The 22526-nt window shown below is 38.5% G+C and overlaps 2 protein-coding genes across 5 annotated transcripts; one reads left to right on the top strand and one right to left on the bottom strand.

The window, feature by feature from the left end:
- Window positions 1-68: 68 nt before the first annotated feature.
- Window positions 69-6688, top strand: LOC112567031. Of its 4 annotated transcripts, none has more exons than XM_025243488.1 (2): window positions 69-87; window positions 4064-6688. In XM_025243488.1, exon 2 carries the CDS (start codon window positions 4065-4067, stop codon window positions 5286-5288), a length of 1224 nt encoding a protein of 407 aa, XP_025099273.1. In that variant the 5' UTR covers window positions 69-87; window position 4064; the 3' UTR covers window positions 5289-6688. The 4 variants fall into 4 exon arrangements, with proteins under 4 accessions (XP_025099273.1, XP_025099270.1, XP_025099271.1 ...); XM_025243485.1 differs by lacking the exon at window positions 69-87 and adding an exon at window positions 94-391; XM_025243486.1 differs by lacking the exon at window positions 69-87 and adding an exon at window positions 94-453.
- Window positions 6443-22519, bottom strand: LOC112567030 (cold shock domain-containing protein E1-like). The gene is given in 19 exon segments (XM_025243484.1): window positions 6443-10917; window positions 11341-11504; window positions 12210-12397; window positions 12667-12775; window positions 13271-13397; window positions 13794-13966; window positions 14461-14505; window positions 14507-14583; window positions 15121-15256; window positions 15622-15765; window positions 15857-16028; window positions 16251-16420; window positions 16677-16887; window positions 17487-17644; window positions 19213-19373; window positions 19983-20079; window positions 20476-20616; window positions 20954-21296; window positions 22386-22519. Coding segments are annotated over 18 exon segments (2460 nt in total). The 5' UTR covers window positions 20990-21296; window positions 22386-22519; the 3' UTR covers window positions 6443-10766.
- Between the last annotated feature and the right edge of the window lie 7 nt (window positions 22520-22526).

The raw sequence follows: 22526 nt of genomic DNA, 5'->3' as shown, positions 1-22526 counted from the left end.
ATCTGAAATGTGAATAAACCGGAAGCTTTTTGTTAGATGCCTCGTTCTAGTAGAAAAAATTCGTCTGCCAGCAGTTCAGTAATGCAAGTTCGTGGTTCTCATAACTCGCAGCATAAATATTCGTTATAAATGAGATCTTCTGCAGTAAACTAGGAGTTAAAGACAGAACATGTAAATAACACCGTGCACATTAAAATTTGGCATAAAACTACGAATAAAGCAATCATTATGATAACGAGACACATAAATATAATAGTGCAGGTCAAATGAAATCTTCCTGAGATCATAACTAGGTCCCTGCGACCCTATTAGTGGACCAGCGACCACGACAGAAGTATATATCTGGTAGTCAACAGATAAAATTCGTCTGCAAGTGTGCCCGTGGTACCACGTAAGCAACTTGTAATAGCAAAGGGTATCGGCAGGTTCCAGAAATGAGGGTGGATGTGATGTGTACGATTTGAAGTTTCCAGTGATCAGAAAACACTTTCTTAAGCTACTGTTCGTTAAAAATATTTAAAAAAAATTGAATTTATTCCGTTAATGATATTTAAATAATTTTGTAAACGATATACAGAGCTGAAAGGGGTTTGCATGCTAGCTTTCTGTGGGACCACGAACTATATAATTACACGTCCATGCAGGCCCGGTTCTACCTATTAGGCGAACTAGGCAATCGCCTAGGGCGCAGCGACCGAGGGGGGCGGAAAAAATGGCCTGCTTTTTTTTTTTTTTTTTTAAATAAATAATTTTAAGGAAATATGTCATTTTCACAAAATGATATTAGCAGGACACTTTTCCTCTGCTTGTAGACTGACCACCACGCTAGTTTCTCAGTACATGTATGACAGGAAAACCCCATTATCGCATTATCCCAGGGCGCACCTGCAGTGACCACAGCTAACCGGCAGGCAGAGGGGCGGGAGAGGGGCGGGGAAGGGGCCCGAAGGGCGGTGAGAGGGGCTGCGTTGGTGGAAGGCACCGTTTCCTCAGCTTGTAGGTTGACTTCACCACCGAGTTTCTCAGATCATGTAGTGATGTAGTACAGGAAAACCCATTATTACAGGGCGCACTTGAAGTGACCAGCTAACCAGCGGGGAAGAAGAGGGCGGAGAATAGACAGCGGAGGGGCGGGTTGATGGATGGGGCCTGGTACCATGGAGTGGACCACATTCCACTAATACCAAGCTCACCTTTCTTTCCTCTATCTTACTATTGAAGAGGTTCCACACTTATGCATTGAAAACACTGCAGCTGAGATCAGGGACAACAACACTGACTTGAGTTTGCTACGCGAGTTTCTCTGTGGTTATGACAACTAAACAGTTGCTCAATATTGTTTACACTTACGAACTTTCAACCCGAAGGAACTTAGCTAATGTCACGAACGCGTTCTTAGTTAATAAGAGTATTAAAGTCTTTAGCAGACAAACATCAAGGTAGAGCCATTTGAAGTTTATAGCATATCTATTTACTGACACTGATGGCCTATAGTCTTGTACTTACTGTTGTGACTCATGGTCGTGAATATTTAACTTTCTTATTAATTATTAAATTTCTGTTCGATTGGTGTATTACGCTTAATTTAGTTGTCAACTTGTAATGTTTATTTTTATTATCTAAGAGTGCATCTGTTTGTCTACAGTTTGAATGGCTAGCTTGTTGTTATGCTCCATTGACAGAATATTTGAAATTGGTTATTAAGAGATAATGCGTACTAAGACCTACAGTCTATATACTTCTCTTGTTTTCAACAAACCCTATGCTGGACACCACGAAGTGTTGATCACTGGACTGTGTTTGGGGAGCTGACACCATGATTTACAACTTTGCATTGTTAGTATCTAGAAGTCTCTCTCTTGACAGACTCTCTCATTGCCCGCCCACCTGTGAGGTGTGACTTTGGATGGGAACAAAGTAGCTGCTATGAGGGTGGTCTAGAGGCTGGAAGCTGTGATAGCTTGAGTTTTAGACCACACAGCAAAATAAGACCAGAGCAAGGTGCTACACATTTCTTGTCTCCATCAGTGTGCACTCCATAAAACCTTTTACACGAGTGTTTGAAATCCCCTACTCATAAGTGTAGGTCTGATTTGGGAGGCATGCAAGCATCCATGTGTGTATGATGCACGCCTGCAATTGAAAAACAGACGTACTTTTTCTTGACAAAAAGTAGTTCTTACTTATAAGTTATTAATCAAATCTGCAGCAAATTCTCGAAAAAGATTTAATTTTAGTAAGCCATTCTTTGACACTTCTGGGTTCTAACGCCTCTGGTCGTAATGAGTTCTTGTAGAAAACCACTTTTCTACTATTTTTAAGCAGCAAACATGTAGTCAGTTCGGTTTTACTCGTTAGTTCGTCTGTAAGATGAGAAAGAAGAGAACCATTGAAAGCACTTGCCGATCGAGGTGCTAGGTGGACAAGCCCACAGGTAGCAATAAATCTGTCACAGTTAATGACCAGTCGGATCAGACTAGAAGACTGGACAAAGAAGGTGGTGCGATGTTACTTGATAGTTGTCCGTGAGATGAGAAAGAGAGAAGAGAGAAAGATTGAAAGGACCTCAGTGGGGTGGCTTAGTGGAGAAGGGTAGAGATAAATCTCTACCACTGTAAAGAAAGTCAGATCACATTACCAGGGCTGGACAGCAAGAGTGGGGAAGAGGTAGTTTGAACTTTGAACTTAAAACCCACAAGACGATGTCAAAACCTCACTTGTCTGAGTGGCTGCAGACATCTCGTGCTGCTGTTTGAATTTACTTTGTAATCGTCTGTTCGGGTGCCTGGAGCTATCATCCTTCCACAGCTGAGTCAGTAAAGGTTGTGAACTGCATTTAGCTGTGCCAGACTGAACAGAGCTACTGTCTACAGCCACTTCATGAGAGTTTGTAAAGATAAGTTCGCATGAATTTTATACACTGTGACATAGCTGTATATAGTTTATTAACACGATTTATGTCTTTCTTTACATTAATTTCATTTCCTTATTATAGTGCTTATTTTGATTGTGTGGATGCAACGGGTTGCGATAGCGGTGGTGTAACTTTTTGCAAAACTTTTCATTGCACAAACGGGTCCGTGACAGTCTGGTGGTCTTTAGCACATCACAGTCGCGCTGAATTCTGAGACAGACCGCCGCAATCATTACTGGTGATATTTAAGCCTATAGCTTTCTTGTTTGAACTGCATCCATTGAAGACAGATTTAAACAGATTCAGGAGCACAGTGCATTATTTGGATTTCTTTATGATATCCAAAGCATTTCTGAAAAACCAAGGAAGGACATTCTACTATCTTGCGAGGTCTTGGCAAAGGCACTAATGCACAGAGACAGCAAAGACATCGACGCGGAGGAACTCTGTTCTGAATTACAGGTTGTGGCTACAAGACTTCCCAAGCCTAAAATGAACCCCAAAGAAGTCTTAACATTCATAATCCAACATAAGCTATTTGATATTGTGCCGAATGTTGTAGTGTCTCTCAGAATTTTATTGATTCTTCCAATTTCTGTTGCCAGTGCAGAACGGAGTTTCCCAAAATTAAAATTAATTAAAAACTATATGAGATCAACAATGTTGCAAGAGAGACTGACTGGGCTGGCCACCATATCTATTGAGCATGACTTGGCAAATGCACTCAATCTGAAGGAACTGATAACTCGTTTTGCACAGCAAAAAGCAAGAAAAGTGAGGTTTTAAGCATCAATTTCATGACCAGGACTAAATAAATTGCAAAATAAATGATATAACATGGTTCACTTTTTGTGAGGTGTGTGTGTGTGTGGGGGGGGGGGGCGCATAATTTTTCTTTCGCCTAGGGCGCAACACAGCCTAGCGCCGGCCCTGCGTCCATGGTATACTGATCTCGAACTGTCAGCAGGTAGATTTCCAACTCTCAAAGCTTTGCATCACTTTTTAAATTTTAATAAAGTATTTAAACAATTCTGATTACAAATGATGGGACATGGATTACATGGAATTTAGAAATGTAAGGTTAACCGTTTGCTTGTGTTTGCAGCTTTTCCGCATATACCTTATTCATGTACGTATTTCTGTTTTCAGGATGTCTTTACAGAGGAAGATCAACTTTTGTGGGGGACGTTACATTTCAGCAGAAATTGATCTCCCTGACTGTGCTCTCATCACAGAATATGTACCTCAATCTCATGGGGAATTAAAACCGTTAAGAACTGACAGAATTACAGGTGGTAGATTACCACATCCTATAATTGGTTTCCCACAAATAATTTGTTACGAAGGGAATTTGGTAGTTGTCCAGCTTCTAGTTGGAAGAGAAATTTATCTACATTTCCTTGTCATTGATTTGTCAGCAAAGCAGTATTTTGTATTCAAAGATGACGTCAAGCATTTTAAGCCTGACATGCTTCTGAAAGGAAGCATCCAGTGCCATTTAAGTCCAGATGGTCACTGTCTGTTACTCCGATTACCAGTGTCGGTGCTCAGGCCTCGTGCTGCCTCACTTTCTTTGACAGCTAAGAAACTTCATGGAGATGAACCTATCTCAGCAGAAAATCCTGTTCTGAGCACCAGTAAACTACATAAGTTTCAAGATCGCAAGTTCAAGATGATAGCATTTGATCCTCGATTTCCAAGGAGACTTTTGAGCATGAAGCCAAATGAGTACTGCACCAGGTGTGAAATCCTTGTTCAAGATCTAAACACCAGAAGCATAATTTTTAACAAAACAGTGCCACTACCTGATCCTGTTGACTTGCTTCACAGACACTCAGCTCAACAGAGGACAAGATGCAGTGCAGCAGATGAAGAAGTCAATAGCAACTGTGACTCTGATGAAGAGCATGAGGGACAGTATTATTTGGACTTGGTTTCCTGTACCACGGAATACTCTCGTGCAGGCGATCGTATCGTCATGTGCTGCCATGTAGCAGCAGGTCAAAACCTTCAGTATTTGAGAGTTCTGATCTTTGACTCGGACTTGTTTATGTGCATTGACCAACATACCCATAAACTCCCTTCAAGTATGGATCTAAAAACAACTAAACCTTTCCTGATCAGTTTTACACCTTGTGATTCCAAATCAACGTGTTTCAGTTTATTGGGAACTGTGGCAAAATTAGATATACATTACCTGGCATTACAATCCCAAGAAATATTACTCTGCAAGCAATCTGCCGCATTGCAGTACTGCGTAACCTTCAACCTGGAAGGGATTTATCTTTCTTGCCAATGCCTTGCTTTTTTGTCCATTACCTTCACTTTAACACCTACAGGCACCATCTTGCACAGCAACAAAAATAGAGCATAGATGTATATCTTGGTCTTGATATTTACGTTTTGAGATGTTAAAAAATGAAACATCTGTAAACATACAGTTTGGGAAGTGGCTGCTATAGGCAATGCTTATAATGCTGTTTTGATCTTAGTGGTGCCTGGGAAATGAAATTGTGCAGTTCGCAATCTTCCCCCATAGTGTTAAAATATTGTGCAACTGTGATGTGCAGATAAGGTGCATGACACTTGGTACAGGGCAAAGTACCAGTCCAGACTGCTCCATGTGATGTGCAGACTAGCACATGACGCAGGCAGGAAATGAGTTTAAATTTGCTTTTTAATTTCTTTACCAATACATATTTGAGGAAAGCCCCATCAGGGAATTACATGACATGGCCAAGACCGATTCAAGTGCAGTAGAATGCAGCATGACCCAAACAAGTATGCTAAGATCTGAGTTTTTCCTCCAAGCTGTACTGAATTTGTGGTGTTACATAATAAGGGTGAGGGGAGGGGGAAGGAATAGATGTTTTACAAGCCAGTAACTAAGGCTATATCAAGACAAAGCAGCCAGCCCTGTAAACAGATGCCATGTAGTGTTAAAGAATAAACTACTGAATTTGCAGTTATATTTATGTTTGAAAGATTCTAGGTCAGACAATTTTTTGGTCTGAATGTTATTGTACATTAATAGTGTGCATGCTGACAAATATCCCTTACATATGAAACATGCAATCTGTATCAGTTTGGGTTATTTACATTGTAACATCCTCTGTTGCAGCTTGAGACAAATCCCATATGCAGTCTTTTTGATCAATGAATGTGATGGAAAGCTTTACAGTTAAAATTAAAACTTCCTGATTGTCTTATATTGGACTGATTGCAAGAGGTTAAAGCAGTCTTAGCAGCTCGCCACTCCCCAAAACTTAAAGGGGGAGAGAGAGGGTGAGGAATTGTTTTATGCTGAGCCAGAAACTAAAGCTATTAGCTTAGCAAGGCAGCCAGGCCAGTAAACAGATGAAAGATGCAGAGAAAGAACAGTGTGCTTTAGACAAGAGCTGAACCCAGGACAGCCAACCCTCACTGACTGTCCAACAGCCCCCCCCCCCCCCCCCAAAAAGAGAAAAATTGTCACAACTTTCTGCTCTCATATGTTCACTCAAGGCACATAATCACAGAAGTCTTACCTGTGCTACAGCTTGTCCTTTATTGTTTGTTCAGGCAAAATGTAGCCAAAATTTCACTTCAAATTGTAAAATGTTTGTTGCATTTCAGGAAGTAACCTTGATATATATTTTTTTTAACAAGTCTGTCAGTATCGCTGTCTTTCCATCAGATCCTCATTGCACAAAAGAGCTCCCAAAACTTCAGTGACCTTATTTTGATGATCATCTGCAGCATGTCTGGCAGTAGTGACCGGGGCACTACCACGATGCTGAACAGCTGCCTGAAGTCCTTTTCGATTTTTTTTTTTTATTAGCTCCTGCTTCATTCATGACTATGACCACCTCAAGCCACTGGGTACTTCAGTGCCAATTCACCAAGTGCAGTCTTTTTTTTTGATCTCAATATTATCCCACACAGAAAGTGTCTCAAGACCCAAGGGTTGGCAGGAGGGTGGATGGGCTTTGTGGTCAGTTTATTTACAATCCCGAATTCTCCCTGCTTACTATATAGTTAACACCTGCAGCAGAGAAATGCTTGCTATCTCCATAGGCATGACCGCTATATAAACCATATGGCAGCGATGTTATCAGCTGGGGGTCAGGCTTCACCATTTATGTGCTTGATTAAAAAAAAAACCACAAGAGGTTGCATTGGCAAAAGCCTCAAAATATTCAAGTTCGCATAAGTGCATACCAACGGCAGCATACGCTTGTAATTCATACAAACCAGAACTGTGGTAACATTTTTTTTTAAAAAGGCATTTTCATACTTAAAAAAGCACCAAAGAGGAACGTCAAATGGTTAACTTGAATTGTCTGGAACTATGCACTAAACAGTTCCAACAACAGATGTAACTGCTGATATGCACCTCTTTGATTTTTCACCCCGATTTCAGCATGAACTGAGTATGTTGAATAATAATTCTCTCACAGCCACAGTACACATACCTTGCAAAGCTCTGCAGATGCTGATTTACAGAAACTATGACCTGTGCAATTTATTACACAGTCTTCTTTGCTGCATTCCACTTCAGTCTACCAACAATACATCTTGTACCATGAATCTGGTACCTTCGTAAAAACAGAACAAAAATGCATGCTACAAAGTCTCAAGACAAGTTGACTTAGGATCCATTCTTCAAGCATGCACTTCTTCATTCAAAAAAAAAAAAAAGTTCACAGCTAAAATGTCAATGCAACCACCAGGCACAGCACTTGCACTAAGTTGATCCGACAAGCATTGCACATACTCTAAATTTAGGATTATGACACACAGTTAAGTACAGTCCCTGTATGTTGTAATGCACTGTAGAGAAGATGAACTTTGCAGCTGAATAAGAAAAATATTTCTGAACAACAGTTTCGAAGAGTGTTCTCTGCATGAGGCACTCACATATAACATCTTAAAGAAAAAGTAACTACAGACAGAAAAAAAAAAAGCCAACGAATCTGGCGCAAGGTTTTTTTTAAACTGGCTTCAAAATCATACATGTTGTGTGCATTTACAGCACATGGCTCACACATACGCATGCAAAAATTCACTGGAATCAACTGTCATGCCCTCCTTTTCCCCTCCCCCAAAACACTGGATCAACCTGAGAAAATCATGCCTTTTCCCAAGTTTGTTTTTTAAATACCAGAATCTGAAGATATTTAGCAAAATGTGCAGTTTATTATTATATACATATGAATTTTTCTTAATGTGTTCTTTAAGTCAAGGTTCAGCTAAATGTAAAGCTGACTAGGAAGAGTTAAAATATAAAAAACTGTGTACAGGAAAGCTTGAACTAAGCACCATGTAACCAACTTTATCTATTCCCAACCCCACCCCAAACTTTGCTGCTACCACTTCTTCCAATCTGTCCCAAAACTAAAAAAATGTACTTTTATAAATGACTAAAGAAACAATGAGTGTCCCATACAATCCAACAATGTTAACCAGCTGCATATCGAAGCAAAACTCTTGTTTCCACCTTTCAAGTAGCTCTTTCAAACAAGTACTACTAAACATGACCAGCAATCTGGTGGCTAAAAAATGAACAAAAATCACTGTAACTCTTACTCTTGATGCATGTTAATCAAACAAGGCACACAACAGAGAACAAAGCTGTACCTTAAATATACAGAATCATTTTGAACAAAGATATGAAGTGTAGCGTCTGACTGCACAAATCCTTTCCAATTTAGTGTGACTACATGTTTTCCATAGTTACAGAGTAGGAATGGATGTTTCTACTAACAGTACCCCTTCTTCCTCAGCCACCATGAAGAGACAAAAATCAAGGCACAAACTGCTATTTTTTCCATTTTCATTCTGCACAAGTTTTACCAGAGAGCAAACTGATTCTAAAGCCCTGATAATGACAGCTGTCATAGGCACACAGAAAATATTGTTTTAATATGCAATGTCCTATCATTCACATACTGTGGGTATGGGGAAAGCTTTGTTTAGACATCTTAGTAACAATAAAATTGCATAACAGCCAGCTGAAAAGCCTCTTCCAGAAGCAAACTACTGCCTTGCAAGATAAGACTTTCACCACCCCAACTCCCCCACCCTCTCAAAAAAAAAAAAAAAAAAAATCCTAAACGAAAATTTAAAAAAGAAAAAAATGCTCTGAAAGTTTTCTTGTAGAATTATGGCATCAACCCTCTCCTGTAGGATGCAAACTTTTATCTGGAACCAAAATTTGAGCAAGACTTTGCCTCCACTAACATTTCTTTCTCTGCATTTTTTTTAAACGACTTGTCTTCTATCAGCACATGGACAAGTGTTAATACTGTTCACCTCTGTCAACAGACAGATCACGTAACAACAGCATCAGTGTTAAGTTTTAGTGGAGAAAGAGGAAGTTCCAGGTCAATGCTCTGAAATATCCTAAAAGTAGTAAAAAATATACATTAGAGTTCAAGAACATACTTTTACACTGTGATGAATTCTGTTTTGTAATGTCAAATCATAGCTTTTTACAGGATGTCTAAAATTTCAAGCTTTACAATAAATTCTATTTAGATAATGTAGGGAAAGAGAATCAACCTTTGCTGCAGGTATAAACAAAAAAAAAAAAAAAAAAAAGCAACAATCAAAAGTCATGTCTTTTATGTCTGGTCTGCCCTTTCCTCAAAGCCATCCACTTTCCTAGTTGAATGCAGTATTATGCACAAAGTTTTCTTTTAATAGTTTTAATCAGAAATCATAGCTACAAAGTGACTGACTACTCAATGTGATCAATGTGAAAGCTTTGCATAGTAGTTGAAACTCCACACGAAGAGCACAGGGTGGGTGGGGTGGTAGGTCACCTTTTTGCTGGTTGACAGTTAAGTCTTGTTAATATTGCAAACTGTGAATTTGCACAAAACACATAGGAAGTGTGTGTGTGTGGGGGGACAAATTACACACTAATTAAAAAAAAACTACTCATTATACGTAAAAACAATGGAATTCATACTTTTAAATGCTCATGCTGGCTTCTGATGTCAGATAGAACTGTCATGTGATCTTTGGTCACGGATGCAAAAGCAGTCAAAATTAAGCAATAAAAACTCAAAGCACAGTGTGTTCAGGAATGATGGAAGCCTTGCACTTTACTTTTCTGTTATACTCTTACATTAACCTGATGTCTACTATTCTGGATTTTTAAAACTTTTATTTTGGGTCTCTTTTAACTTTATACTTCATTATCTGACAGTTTTCTACTTCTCCTAAGCAGAGAAACAAAAAGGAGGGGGAAAAGAAATCGATCAAAAACCCTTCAGATTTTTTAAACAAGTAGCACATTTCTTAAAGCTGATCAAGTCTATGTCTGTTCTCTACCAAAAGCCTATCATACAGTTTTAGCACCCCCCTCACTCAGTGCAAGCAGAAATATTCTACCAACAGATAAATCTGCATCAACAAATCCAAGGTCTTTTTTTCATTTATTTTAATTGTGTTGTCTTTGCCTGAAAACACCTTATTATCTCTGTCTCCATCACAATGGAGAAAAACTTGTGCATGGCATATAATGTAGACATGAAATTTTGCCAAGATTTGGCAGAACAAAGTTTACCAAAGCTTGTTTCTGTGACCCAAAATCCTGTCTTTAAAACATAAAGAGGCCATCAACTTGGCACCACAAGCACTCCAAAAATAAGACCCTGATGGACTCTCATTTGCACCTTTATACACCTACCCCATCACATTTTATGTAAATGTAGCTATTTTTACCCAACCACACCCTCCCTAGCTGTCCCCTTGCAGAATACTGCAGAGAGCAGAACCGGTTTCAACTACAGAATTTGGAGTTGAAGAGGAAAAAAAAAACCCAAAAACAATCTGCTTATATAATGCCTCATAAATGCTGCCTTCAAGCAGGAGGTTTCCACAGTGTGCGTGGAATGCTAAAACCCTTTGTGCTGTCTGGCCCACGGGGTTGGCGTTCCACGATGATGCGGGGAGCAGTTTCATCGGACAAACTCTTCAGGCGGCTGATGAGGCGCTCTGGTCGTTGTGTCTCTCTGCATATAAAGGACTCAAAGTTTGGAGCATCTTACACGATATCTGATGTGTAGCAACATAACGTTTGCAATTTCCAGGTCTGATCATGCAAGACTAATAAAGGGAGATAAAGCAAAAAAAAACAAAAAACAAAAATGCAGGATTTTTTTTTTAACCATAATTAGGGTGTTAATAAATAAAGCTCTTCTAATTTGTCAAGGAAATATATCCTGCCACAAAAGCTGGAGAAAACATCTACTTTAACTCCATACTTATAAACAAAATGTGATATTGTAGCTTTTCTATCTCTCTCTCACATGCGTAAGTGTGCACCAAATAAACATCTTGTGCCACATCATCAGATAATTCCAATAGGATCACAGAGACAATCAACGATGCAGCACACCAACAATAGATAAGACAAAAAGAATACTATTACTCACGAGATTTTACGCAGACTGCATGCAGCATACTTGCCATTGCGCTGATTCTGAACAACTACAAACTCGACCTCATCACCGGGGGTGATCTGTGCACTGTCATGAACCTCTGTCATGTGGAAGAATAGTTTCTTGCCTTCTTCAGCCTCGTAGTTCAGGAAGCCAAACTACAGCAAACAGTGAGAAAGAATAACTATGCTCCGTCAGGTTGGTACAAGCTGAAATTAATTCTGATATTACGAATAATAATCAGCATTTTTACCGCACCTACTTAACAGGTTTTAGGAGCTTTATCGCAAAAGGAGTGCAAGATTGATGGTGATCATTTGCTTGATTATAAAATAGTGAAATAGGCAATATTCATTTTAAAGATTTACCAGTTGCTACTTTTGCAACTCAAAATTTTTACAGCACAACTAGAGTGGTCTAGGAGGACCAGGTTAAAGCCAAGTGGTTGACCGGCCAGGTCAAGCACAAGGTTACATACCCACTAGGGTGTTGCTGGCCACCAGGTGGCACACCTCAAAACTGGCTTCAACATTGAATTCATAACACCTGGTGCTAGCAATATGGTAACAATGCACTAACTGCAAAATTCATTAGATAACCCTTAAAAAGTTTCCTTGCTCTGAACAGACATCTCACCCATTTAGTAATAAGTTTTCAATTTATTCTAGAATGAAGCTGCTTGGTTCTGCATTAGAAAATACAAGTACACTCAAAAGTCTATCATAATTTTTTGTGTAACTCTGAACACAGAAACTGGAGACAACAGACACTCATGCCCCATAATGAGAAGTACGTGCTTACAAACTAAAAATTTCTCATCAAACAACAATTCAAAAACAAGTAGTTGCTGGCTTTTCACTCACCTGGCCTTTAACTGAGTCCACTCTGGCACGAATATATTTACGGAGAGCTGCTATATTTGTGGCACGCACAGCACCTGCTGGTTTGACTTTGGCCACCTGGAACTTCACAATATCACCCTTCTGCAGAAAGTCACGTTTATCTGCCAGGCTGGTAATGCCATATGGAAAGGTTTCTACCTCCTCATCATCTGTGGACACCAAAGCAGGCCAATCTGAACTTGCTGACAAGCATAATTGGTGTTAGCATGATCCTAACTATCATAAAGGATGATAAACAGAAATGTCATTATAAAAAAAAAAAAAGAAAAAAAAGAAAGAAAAGCACCTATGCTAAAGCAAACCATTTAACAGGAAACTCTAGGATTTTCAAATATAGATTCCGAATCTTTTTTTCTTTTTAACCCACTAAGCTATATAAGAACACAGTAAATATGCTGCCTTAAAATAAGTCCCTCACCTTCATCTCCGACTTGCACAAGACCACAATACTCGTCTTGCTCTGGATCTACAATGCGCATAGGTCGAATGATTTTGCCTTGTAGTATCCCTCTGTCCCATAGCATTTCCTAAACAAGCAACATTTTTGTGTTATTGCAAAAAAAAAAAAAAAAAAACCAACAACAAAAGAGGAAAAAACAAACCTAGACCATATTATTCTTCTGCTACATTTCCTTATAGCTAACACTTCTCACTGACAGGGTTTACAGACTGCTAACCTCAATATTCATGTTTCATAACTTGAAAATAGAGGAGGAATCAAAAAGAAAATGAAGAATCTTAACAAGAACATAAACCAAACTCCAAATAGATTATATGCAATTCATTTTCATACCACAAGAAACACTTTACAATAAGGTTTTTCTGTCACAAAAATTAATGATGGTTGAGAGAGGATGAGACAAAGCAAAGCAAGCTTGCACATAATTGCTGGTATATGGACACAACTGCACATGCATCTAACACACACACTGCATGCAATTATGCATCCTTGTTCATACACCCTTTCTCCCCTTTTCCACTTCCCTCTCTCATAACAATGAACAAAGTGATTTGGTCCTCACTTCAGGTGCCACTGTTCCTTTGTTCAGTTTGCGGATATTCTCTGCACTTAGTTTGGAGCTCTTTCGTGCTAGCGTGTACTCAACTTCATCCCCTAAATCGAGATCTGCTGCATTCCCATCATATGCACTGAAATATATACACACACTATGTCAACATCATGCCAAGCAGAAGAACATGTTTATAAATGTAGGAAAATATCAACAAAGACTTACAAGAAAATGTCACTATTCACTTTTGACATTAGATTCTTTGAGGAGAGCAAATGCTATTTCTTTCTTTTGTAATTTGGTTCCTAGCGGCAAGGGGAAAAAAGTGTTATTTCTTACATACTTCAGGGCTTCTGCTAAGGCTAAATTCTTTGGGGTCCCAGGGACCCCTTCTTCAGATTTTTAAGGGGTCCCTGTTCTTCGCCCAAATGTGAAGGGGACCCCATTGACGAAAACTGAAGGGGTCCTCCAAACTTTTAATGTATACTGTACGCAATTTTTTGCGTAAGCAGAAGCCCTGATACTTGCTTCTTACCTGTAATGGAAGAAAACCTCTCTGTCATGGTCACTGTTTTCAATAAACCCATAGTTCTCCTTTAGGGTAGCTACAAACCCTTGACATCGACCTGTGATGTTACGGATTACCACACGAACATTGACTGCCACCTTCTTGCTGTTGTTCTTTTGCTCGCCAATCTGGAACTCCACCTGTTACACAGAATTTTCCAAAACAAAATTCTCAGAAAAAACTGACATAAATTAAGAGCTTTTCTACTCACACTTTACTCCAACACAAAGATATAAAGGCACACACAAAAAATAAACAACTAAATCACTAACCAGTGTTTTTCTTATTTCTAAGAAAGCAAAACACAGATGGATTAATAAAAGTAACTCTGTCTTCACAGCCTCTGTGAATGGGGAATGATGGAAAGTTGGGTGTTTGAGGCTCCATAGCCTTATGGTTAAGTTATCAATTCAGTCCATTAGCTTTTTTTCATCTTAATAGTTAAGAGTCCCATAGCCAGAGTTAGGGTTAGTGGCCTTTGAGGAAGCTAATTTCTAGTTCACAATGTCTAGGGTAAAGCATGTAGAATGTGGAGTTTTTTGGTCACTGACCCAAGTGTTCTTCACAATCAAATGCACTAAAATAAAACAGCGAGTCAGATTCTAAGTATTCTGTGGAATTTTAAATATAGTACCTTGTCACCATAGCGTGGAGCACCTTTGAGATCCAGAACTTCCTTTTATAGAGTAAGAGATGTGCTGAATGGCACCTTCATAGTCAAACACAATATTGCCTGTCTCTGTGTCCTTGTTTTTGTCTGCAGCACACAAGTTAAGCATGTATCACAAGAGTGAAATAGTAAGAGGAAAGTTCCTTTTCAAAATTACATCTTTATTTAGATCGGGAAACTGGGGGAGGGGGGAATTGGTGTTTTACGCCGTGCCAGCAACTTAGGCTATATTACGGCAAGGCAGCCAGCCCTGTAAACAGATGCCACTTGCAGAGGGATTGGTGTTTTACGCCGTGTCAGCAACTAAGACTATATACGGCAAGCAGCCAGCCCTGTAAACAGATGCCACGTGCAGAGAAAGAACAGCGTGCGAGACGAGAAATGAACTCTGGGCAGCCAACCTTCACTGTATTGGTGACAGTCGCTAAGCCATGTGCCACTTGCGAACAGCGTGCCCGAGACGAGAAATGAACTCAGGGCAGCCAACCTTCACTATATTGGTGACAGGTGCTAACCGCTGCGCCACCGGACCGCTGATCGGGAAACAGCCCTGACTGAATATGCTGTTTTAGCAAATATGTCTATAACCACTCCAGATGCTGCTGGTTATAAAAGGCAACTCACTTTGGTTTTTGTGTGTGGCAGGTTCTTTGTCTATGGTTCCAATATACATGGCTGGGTGAATGGTAAGAAAAGAAACAGATCCTTTTGGAAGAGGTTTGATTCGTGTGGCAACCAATCGATTGGTAGAGGACGGATCCTGCAACAGACAACAAATGAAATAAGTCGCAACCTGTTGTAAGAGTCAGCAATTTGATTTTCCACCTTCAGCTATGAACAACTTTTGCTACTTTCCTTCAAATCAAACTTACTACCAAGAGACATTTCTGGCATTTTTTCATTTTTCAAAATAATAACAACTATAATTAAAAAGCAATTATGTTTTCTTCCAGAGTAATATCTTAAAACTTCTGCTAGCTTTTTCATGTAAAACATTTAAACAGTGCTGCTATTTGGGAAGAGTAAGAGGAGGAAATAAGAATGAGTTAATACAGGGTCTAGCAATCGGGTATGTGACATCTACAAAGCCTACAAAACTGGTTTGTTACAACCAAGTACTAGTACCTGCAAGACAGTAAAGGCAACTTCATCTTGTACTTTGGGAGTAAACAGAGGATCCATAAATTCACTGAAGTGGAAAAACATGCGGGCATCTCGATCTGCACATTGGATGAAGCCATACCCTTCCTTCAGGCTGACAATCAGACCCTGTGTGTGCACAGATACAAAAGGGATTACTGACTTATATATCTTTAAATGAAAACTAGTCAATGGTAATCAATACAAAATGGTCTTTTACCGTTTCTCTCTTTTCGCCCAACTTAATAAAAGATTCTTCAAGGAGGGTAATGTTTGTGGCACGCTGAAGTTTATCTCGCCTGTCTGTAGCGATGTTGAAGCTGACTACATCTCCTTGATGAAGAGTGCAATCCCCTTGTTGATCCTTGTCACCCCATGGCAGCTCAACCGTTCTAAAGATGAAAAAAAAAAACCAATGAAAATTCTGACCAGATAATTTCCCTACATTCACAAAAATAAAAGGACTTGCAGCACTCTGTTTCTGTAAAATGGAATTAAAATGTGGCAAGCTTAACTAAACCTGGGTCTTTCTGGTTCTCTCACCTCCTCTAAATATTTTAACTATCCATTGTAGGGATGAAGTATATCTTGACTGCAAGTGCCCAAATACTTACCCCAAAGGTGTTTCATACATGATTTTGCCTCCAAGAAGATCACTCTGACGACGATTATTAGGCCCCTTTAGAGTTTTCAAGATCTTGCCAATAACCTTGTCAATGGCAACGTCTTCAAAAATGACTGTTCCTGGGGAAAGTTTCTCTATCTCAACTGCCACTTCTTTGCTCTATAAAAGGGAAAATTAAGACAGAATGCAATAGAAATTATGCATCAAGCTACATATTTGTTTACCCTTATATAACAATGATCCAGTCAAACTGCAATGAATTGTTTTATAGTATGCTCACTAAAAAAAAAAAAACCCCACACAGAATGACTTTTTCACAAATAAATCTAGCACAACCAATCTGTCATCTATCTCCCAAGCGTTAAGCAAACGTTCACAGAGTAGTATTGAAAGTAATTTTGTACAGCAAACTTACATTTCTCATTTGAATGCTGAACTCTACATCATCGCCTAAATGAATATCATTGATGTTATCTCGCACTTCACTGTAATGGAAAAAAATTTCTCGCACAACATCAGCACGCTCAATGAAGCCAAAAGATTCCTTCATAGAGCATACTACACCCTGATAGCGCTGACTGGGTGGTATGACAAGTTCTAGATTTCGAGCACGAATCGTCTGTGTCCTGAAAAGTAAAATACCGATAAGTAAAAAATAATGCTTCCAGATGTCATGGGGTAGGGTGAGCCAGGTTAGGATGACAGTAAGTGGTGTCTTTTTGTGAACAGAAATTTTTTAAAAATAATAATAGGATTGGTTTAGTGCATTTTCCCACATGGAAGTGAGCTTGATACACTTCACAAAAGACCAGTGGAAAAGGAGAAAGAGGCTATGTTATGTAGACGTCATAAACAAACAAAACATAAATGCATCAGTTAGCAATACAAGAACATGTATAGGATAGTGTGATAGGACACACACAGAGATAGGAGTGTGTGGGAGAAAGGACAACAGGATGGATGACTTATAGCACATGTTTCCAAAGATATGGATGACTTCAGTTTTCTTCCTATTGAGTTTTAATTTGTTTGCCAACATCCAGTGAGGCCGAAGATAGTGTGAAGCTGCTGGAGGAGAATGTGACGATCTAAAAGTGTCGAAAGCAGTGGACAGCTTAAGTATAGACAGGATCCTGTACAATTATTGTGGCCCTGTGCTCCTTGAGGAGTAACAAGGAATAAACTAACCCTGAACAAGAATGGTTTTACATGGCAAAATACTTACTGTGGATCTGTAGAAATAGAGAACATAACCTGGTCACCAGTTTTGATTTTGATATTTGGTTCCTGAACATCTTCCATGGCATATGGTAGGAAAAAGCACTCTCCACTGTGTTCATAGGTCACTCGCCCAAACCCATCCTGGCTCCCTAGTACTGTGCCCTGAACCATAAAATTGGGAGTACTCATCAAAGTGTCCATAAAGTCTGTGTAATTTAAAATAGTTGTAACCACTAAGTCAGTGTAGCACTCTAGTAGTGTACTCAGTTATGTCCTTGGTTGTAGAAAGTCGGCGTCTAACAGCGCCAGGACTGTCCCTTTCTCACGCCAGCTGTGTAATAGCTGGCCTTGAGCTGTCCACCTGCGGCTTCTGGGTCTATTGTTACACTCAAAGTTGCAAAGTTGCCTGAGCCACTTGGGGAGACAATGACTAGACAAGGCGGGGTGGGGGTGAGCAGTGGCACCAAATGGACTGGGAAAGGACGTGACAAAACCTTGGGAGAGGGGCTAAATGGTTCTGGAATGTTCAACAGGGATAAAATAAGTAGCGTAGTTTTACAGCTGAGGGAGGCTTTTTGGATTTGGAAGGGAGAGTGGAGAAACAGCAGGACAGCCACCAAGTAAAACTCTGAATAAACTCTACAGTTGTGCGGCAAGTTCGATCTTTGTTTTTTTCTTGTACAACTAGCCCACCCCTATGTAGCCATCAGGGACTGACATGTTGGTTACATCCGCAATTAAGACTTTATTATGGCAAGGCAGTCAGCCCTGTAAACAGATGCCACAGGCAGAGAAAGAACAGTGTATCCGAGACAAGAGCTCAACCCTGGACAGCCAACTTTCACTGTATTAGTAACAAGTGCCAACAGACAGGAAATTCCGTATCAAAGTGAAAGAAAAAATTTAAAGAAACAGGTTCTGTCAATGATAATCCAGTCTGGTAAGCCATGTGTTAGTGAAGAAACTGCAGCATCTGTAAAAAAAACCTTTTAGGTAACTCTTTTATACTGTGCCAGCAACTAAGGCTATATAACGGAGAGGAAAGTTTTCTAGAGCTGGGGACATGAAAACATGTCTACTCATCCAAACTTCAATTTTTATAAGACTTGCAAGCTAGGATAACAGACGTGATTGCTGGTATTACTGCAAATCAGCTTGAAAATGTTTTTCTAGAACTACAGAATCGTATTATCCTTTGTATTAGTAATGATGGTGAATATGTTCAGAATTAACAACAAAAAATGTATTTATTATTTCTAGTGCTTTTTACAGATTCTATCAAATACACTTACATTTTAAATTGCACATGGACTTTATGGACACCCTGTTTATTTTAATCAATTAGCTAGACACCTGTGATGCAACTGGAATGCAATTTGACAAAAAAATAAAAGCTTAAAATGTAACTAAGTCTCAATACATTTTCACGTTATGTAGCATTATGCTTTCCAGATAATGCTGCAATTTTTCTCTAAATGAAGGACCGGAGACCTTAAATCTCAATTTTAAAAATATCTGGTTTTGTTCACTTATTTTTCATCTTTAGATATTCTTGATTGCAATCTAACAAAAACATCAGTGGTGCAGGAATAATTATACTAATTTAACTTGAATGCATCTTTCCTGCTATTAAAATCAACAAACTTGAAAATGGTAAAATCAATATAATTATAAACTTTGATGACACTTTAATCTTGAACATAGCAAGAAGAGAACAAGCATTTACTCACATTCTTCCCTTTCACAGGTTTAGCCTCCTGTATGACTGTCCCAACAAATCGTTCATCACTGATCACCTCTGGCATCACTGTCTGCAGATCTAACCGTACAACAGACACAGCTATTGGCTTGCCTGTCCGCCGATCGTTTGACACGCTGAACTCAACTGGATCTGATTCCAAATTTCCAAGGCATTTATTTACAATCTGGTTATCAATGTTTTACTGTTTTTATTTGAATATTTTATTTCTGTGATGTCATAACAATGGACAGTAAACTCTAGAAGAAAATAGAAGGACATCATACACATCAACTTGCTTTTAACATATTACCATTATAAATAAAGAAGAAGGAAAAGGGAGGAAGAGGGAGCTAGAAGAACGAATGATCCATGAAATCTGATTATAATAGAAAATGGAAACACCATGATATAACTGACAGTTAAAAAGACTGGATTGTCTAGACACAGATTGTCACAATCAAACTAATGACCAACATTGATTACGGTAGGGAAAACAATTTGAATATACTGTAAGCTGAATTCTGTTCTCGTAAGGAAGTATGGTTATCAAAGTTATAAGGCTGCTTTAATGACAAACAAGATAAACTTTTTATGACATATATATATGCTAGGAAAAAAGCAAATAATATTGTTTTGCTTTGATCCTTCACACATAAATCTAAGTTGCAACAGTCTGCACAAAAGCAAGACAGAAAATTCTGAATGCTTACGAAGCTTTCCTAGGTATGCTAAAAAAAAAAAAAAAAAAAAAATACTTACCACCAACTTTCATAGTGTCCAGATTGCCACCATATTCACTGTAATGGAAGAACAGTCTGTCCTCTTTGTCGCAACATTGGATAAATCCGTAGGAATGCTGTAAGATTGGGCAAGGTTAGGAGAGTCAGTGCATGAATCTATTCAGTATACAAGTAAACCTAAACACATTTACATTCAAATGCTTAGACCAGTGTTCTGCCTTTTTAAAATGCAACAATTGAAACCTATTTCCACTAATATAAATAATGCATTTTTCTTCTGTCAATGTTTAACCTGCAAATGAGCAATTTTTTCCAAGATTTACCTTTTCATACATTTACATATTAATGGACTTCTTTTATAAAGAGGGAATGACAACAGTCAGGTAAAGAATCCTATCCTTGTCAGTAGATTCATTTCTTTCTTGCCAGATAATCCAGTTCTTACTTTAGGATTGTAAAGGCAATAGGCAACCACACATCATCTGTATACTTGACACACACTAACTGCTCACCTGACACTTGTCAATAAAGCCCTTTTCCCTCGCACCTGGAGAGGTGGTTGTAGCTGGGGGGGTAGGGGAACCATTTGTGTTACTGGGGCTCTGGTGGAAAGACAAGATGGCGGAATCTTGTACTGTAGGCGGCTGGATTTTCTGCAATGTGCAATTCTGGATAACACTAAATCATGTATAATCTGTAGATGTAACACAAGATATTTCAAACATTAGTTATATAAAGTTTAAAGAATACATTTTAATATGAACTTCAGTTCAAATACAAATCATCAAGCTTAACCTACCCCAGAAATAAGGTGAATCTAAATGAATATTACATATTAACCCTATATAAGAGTTTTATGCAAAACAAACTACTGAATTATTGGAACCTCTGTCCAAATAATCCTACATGCAAGAATAAAACTGTTAAAGGTAGGGAACAACTTTTTACATGAATGAAAAAAAAAAAAAAAAGAAGAAAATAATAGCTAACCTTCCACTGAGGACTATTCATCTTCTTGACTGACATGGCGCAACAGTCGAAAGAATGCAACAAAAGCAATCACAACACCAAAACAAATATCTGTCCTCAACAAGTCGCTTGAAGTCCAAACTTCTTTTTCTTTTTCTCAAAAATATCGACTTGAATGCCTCGTGATTCAGTCGCTTGCCTGTCGCCTGGCGTAGTCTTGCTGAATAGAACCTCAGAAATGCAGTGTGTGCTAGCTTGTGATAATTGGGCACAGGTTGTTCGGCTTAGTGGGTATGTTCTCGTTGTCTTGGTAAAAAAAAATACCTGTTGTTCTTGGCAGTCCTTTTAAGAGTCTAAATAAGTGCTGCAAAAAAAAAAAAAAAAAATTATAACCAAGATTTAGTGAAGAGTGAATAATTAATACAATAAGCCCTTCTTTATCGCGGGAGATGTGTTCCAGAACCACCCACAATAACTGAAAATCCGCAAAATTGAAATGGTATATTTATGTATTTATACACTACACTAAGGCTTTATAAACCCTCCCCCATACTTTAACACTACATAAAGTGATGAGGGATTAATATAAACATGAAAGAGAAAAATTCAAAAGAAATGTCATCATCCTTAACCTACAAAACACTATTCTATAAAGAGAAAGAAAATGGAAAAAGTAGAAGTTATTCAAGTGCACGGGCTCTGCAGAAATTTTACCTAGTAGCAAAAAATTTATTCCACATTAGGGGAACAAACAAACTTTTTACAAAATCCTTCTAAAAATTGAGTGTTTTCATTGATACATGATAGCAAAAGTGTATTAAGCAGTTAAGCAAATAACCTTAAACTTGGCTTAAAATTTAGCTTGCATATAAGGAAAGAAATTGTATAGTAACACTTAACTTCCCACTAAAACATTTTCCTGCCTACCTAGTAGCAAATGACAATTGTTTTGCACTAAACGTTCTACAATAAATTTGATGCATCAAAATTATGTAAACAAAAACGCAAGAAAGTATTCTGTAAATTTTTGACATATTAATCTCAAGGAATGTGGGGGGAAGCGTCTGGAATGACACTTTTCACTGCTGTGTTGCATACCACAGCCGTTATCATTTGTAAAGAAATGCACTCAAATGGTCTCGTTCACTCAGTATATATTTAGTGGTGTTACTTAGCTATTGTTTAATATAATCTTAAATCAGAAACCTTGAAATTCAATGTAGCAATGGGGCTTCATCATAACCAACTAAAAGCAGAACTTCTGGAACAAAAATAACTCGAGCAACTACGGCACTGTGCCAACTCAGCGTCCTAACTTTCGTGGAAACATAAGAAATAAGTTATAAACATGGTAGAAAGTTCGCTCATTAAACCTTCAATAATGAACCCATTCCTCAACTTTAAAACCTCAATAAAAACGATAAAATAGCCAAACGTAAAAAAAATTACGCACCCCAATCATACACACACAGCACTGCAGATGCCGCCATCTTAGGATACTTCTTCATGTTAGTCTGTAAACAAAAGACTCGACAAAAAGATAGTTCTTTATGAAATTCTCAAACATCCTTATGAAATATATTAAATAGTAATA

This window comes from Pomacea canaliculata, linkage group LG6, assembly GCF_003073045.1.
Source record: "Pomacea canaliculata isolate SZHN2017 linkage group LG6, ASM307304v1, whole genome shotgun sequence".
Classification (NCBI taxonomy): domain Eukaryota; kingdom Metazoa; phylum Mollusca; class Gastropoda; order Architaenioglossa; family Ampullariidae; genus Pomacea; species Pomacea canaliculata.
This window is presented reverse-complemented; position numbering and strand designations above follow the sequence as displayed.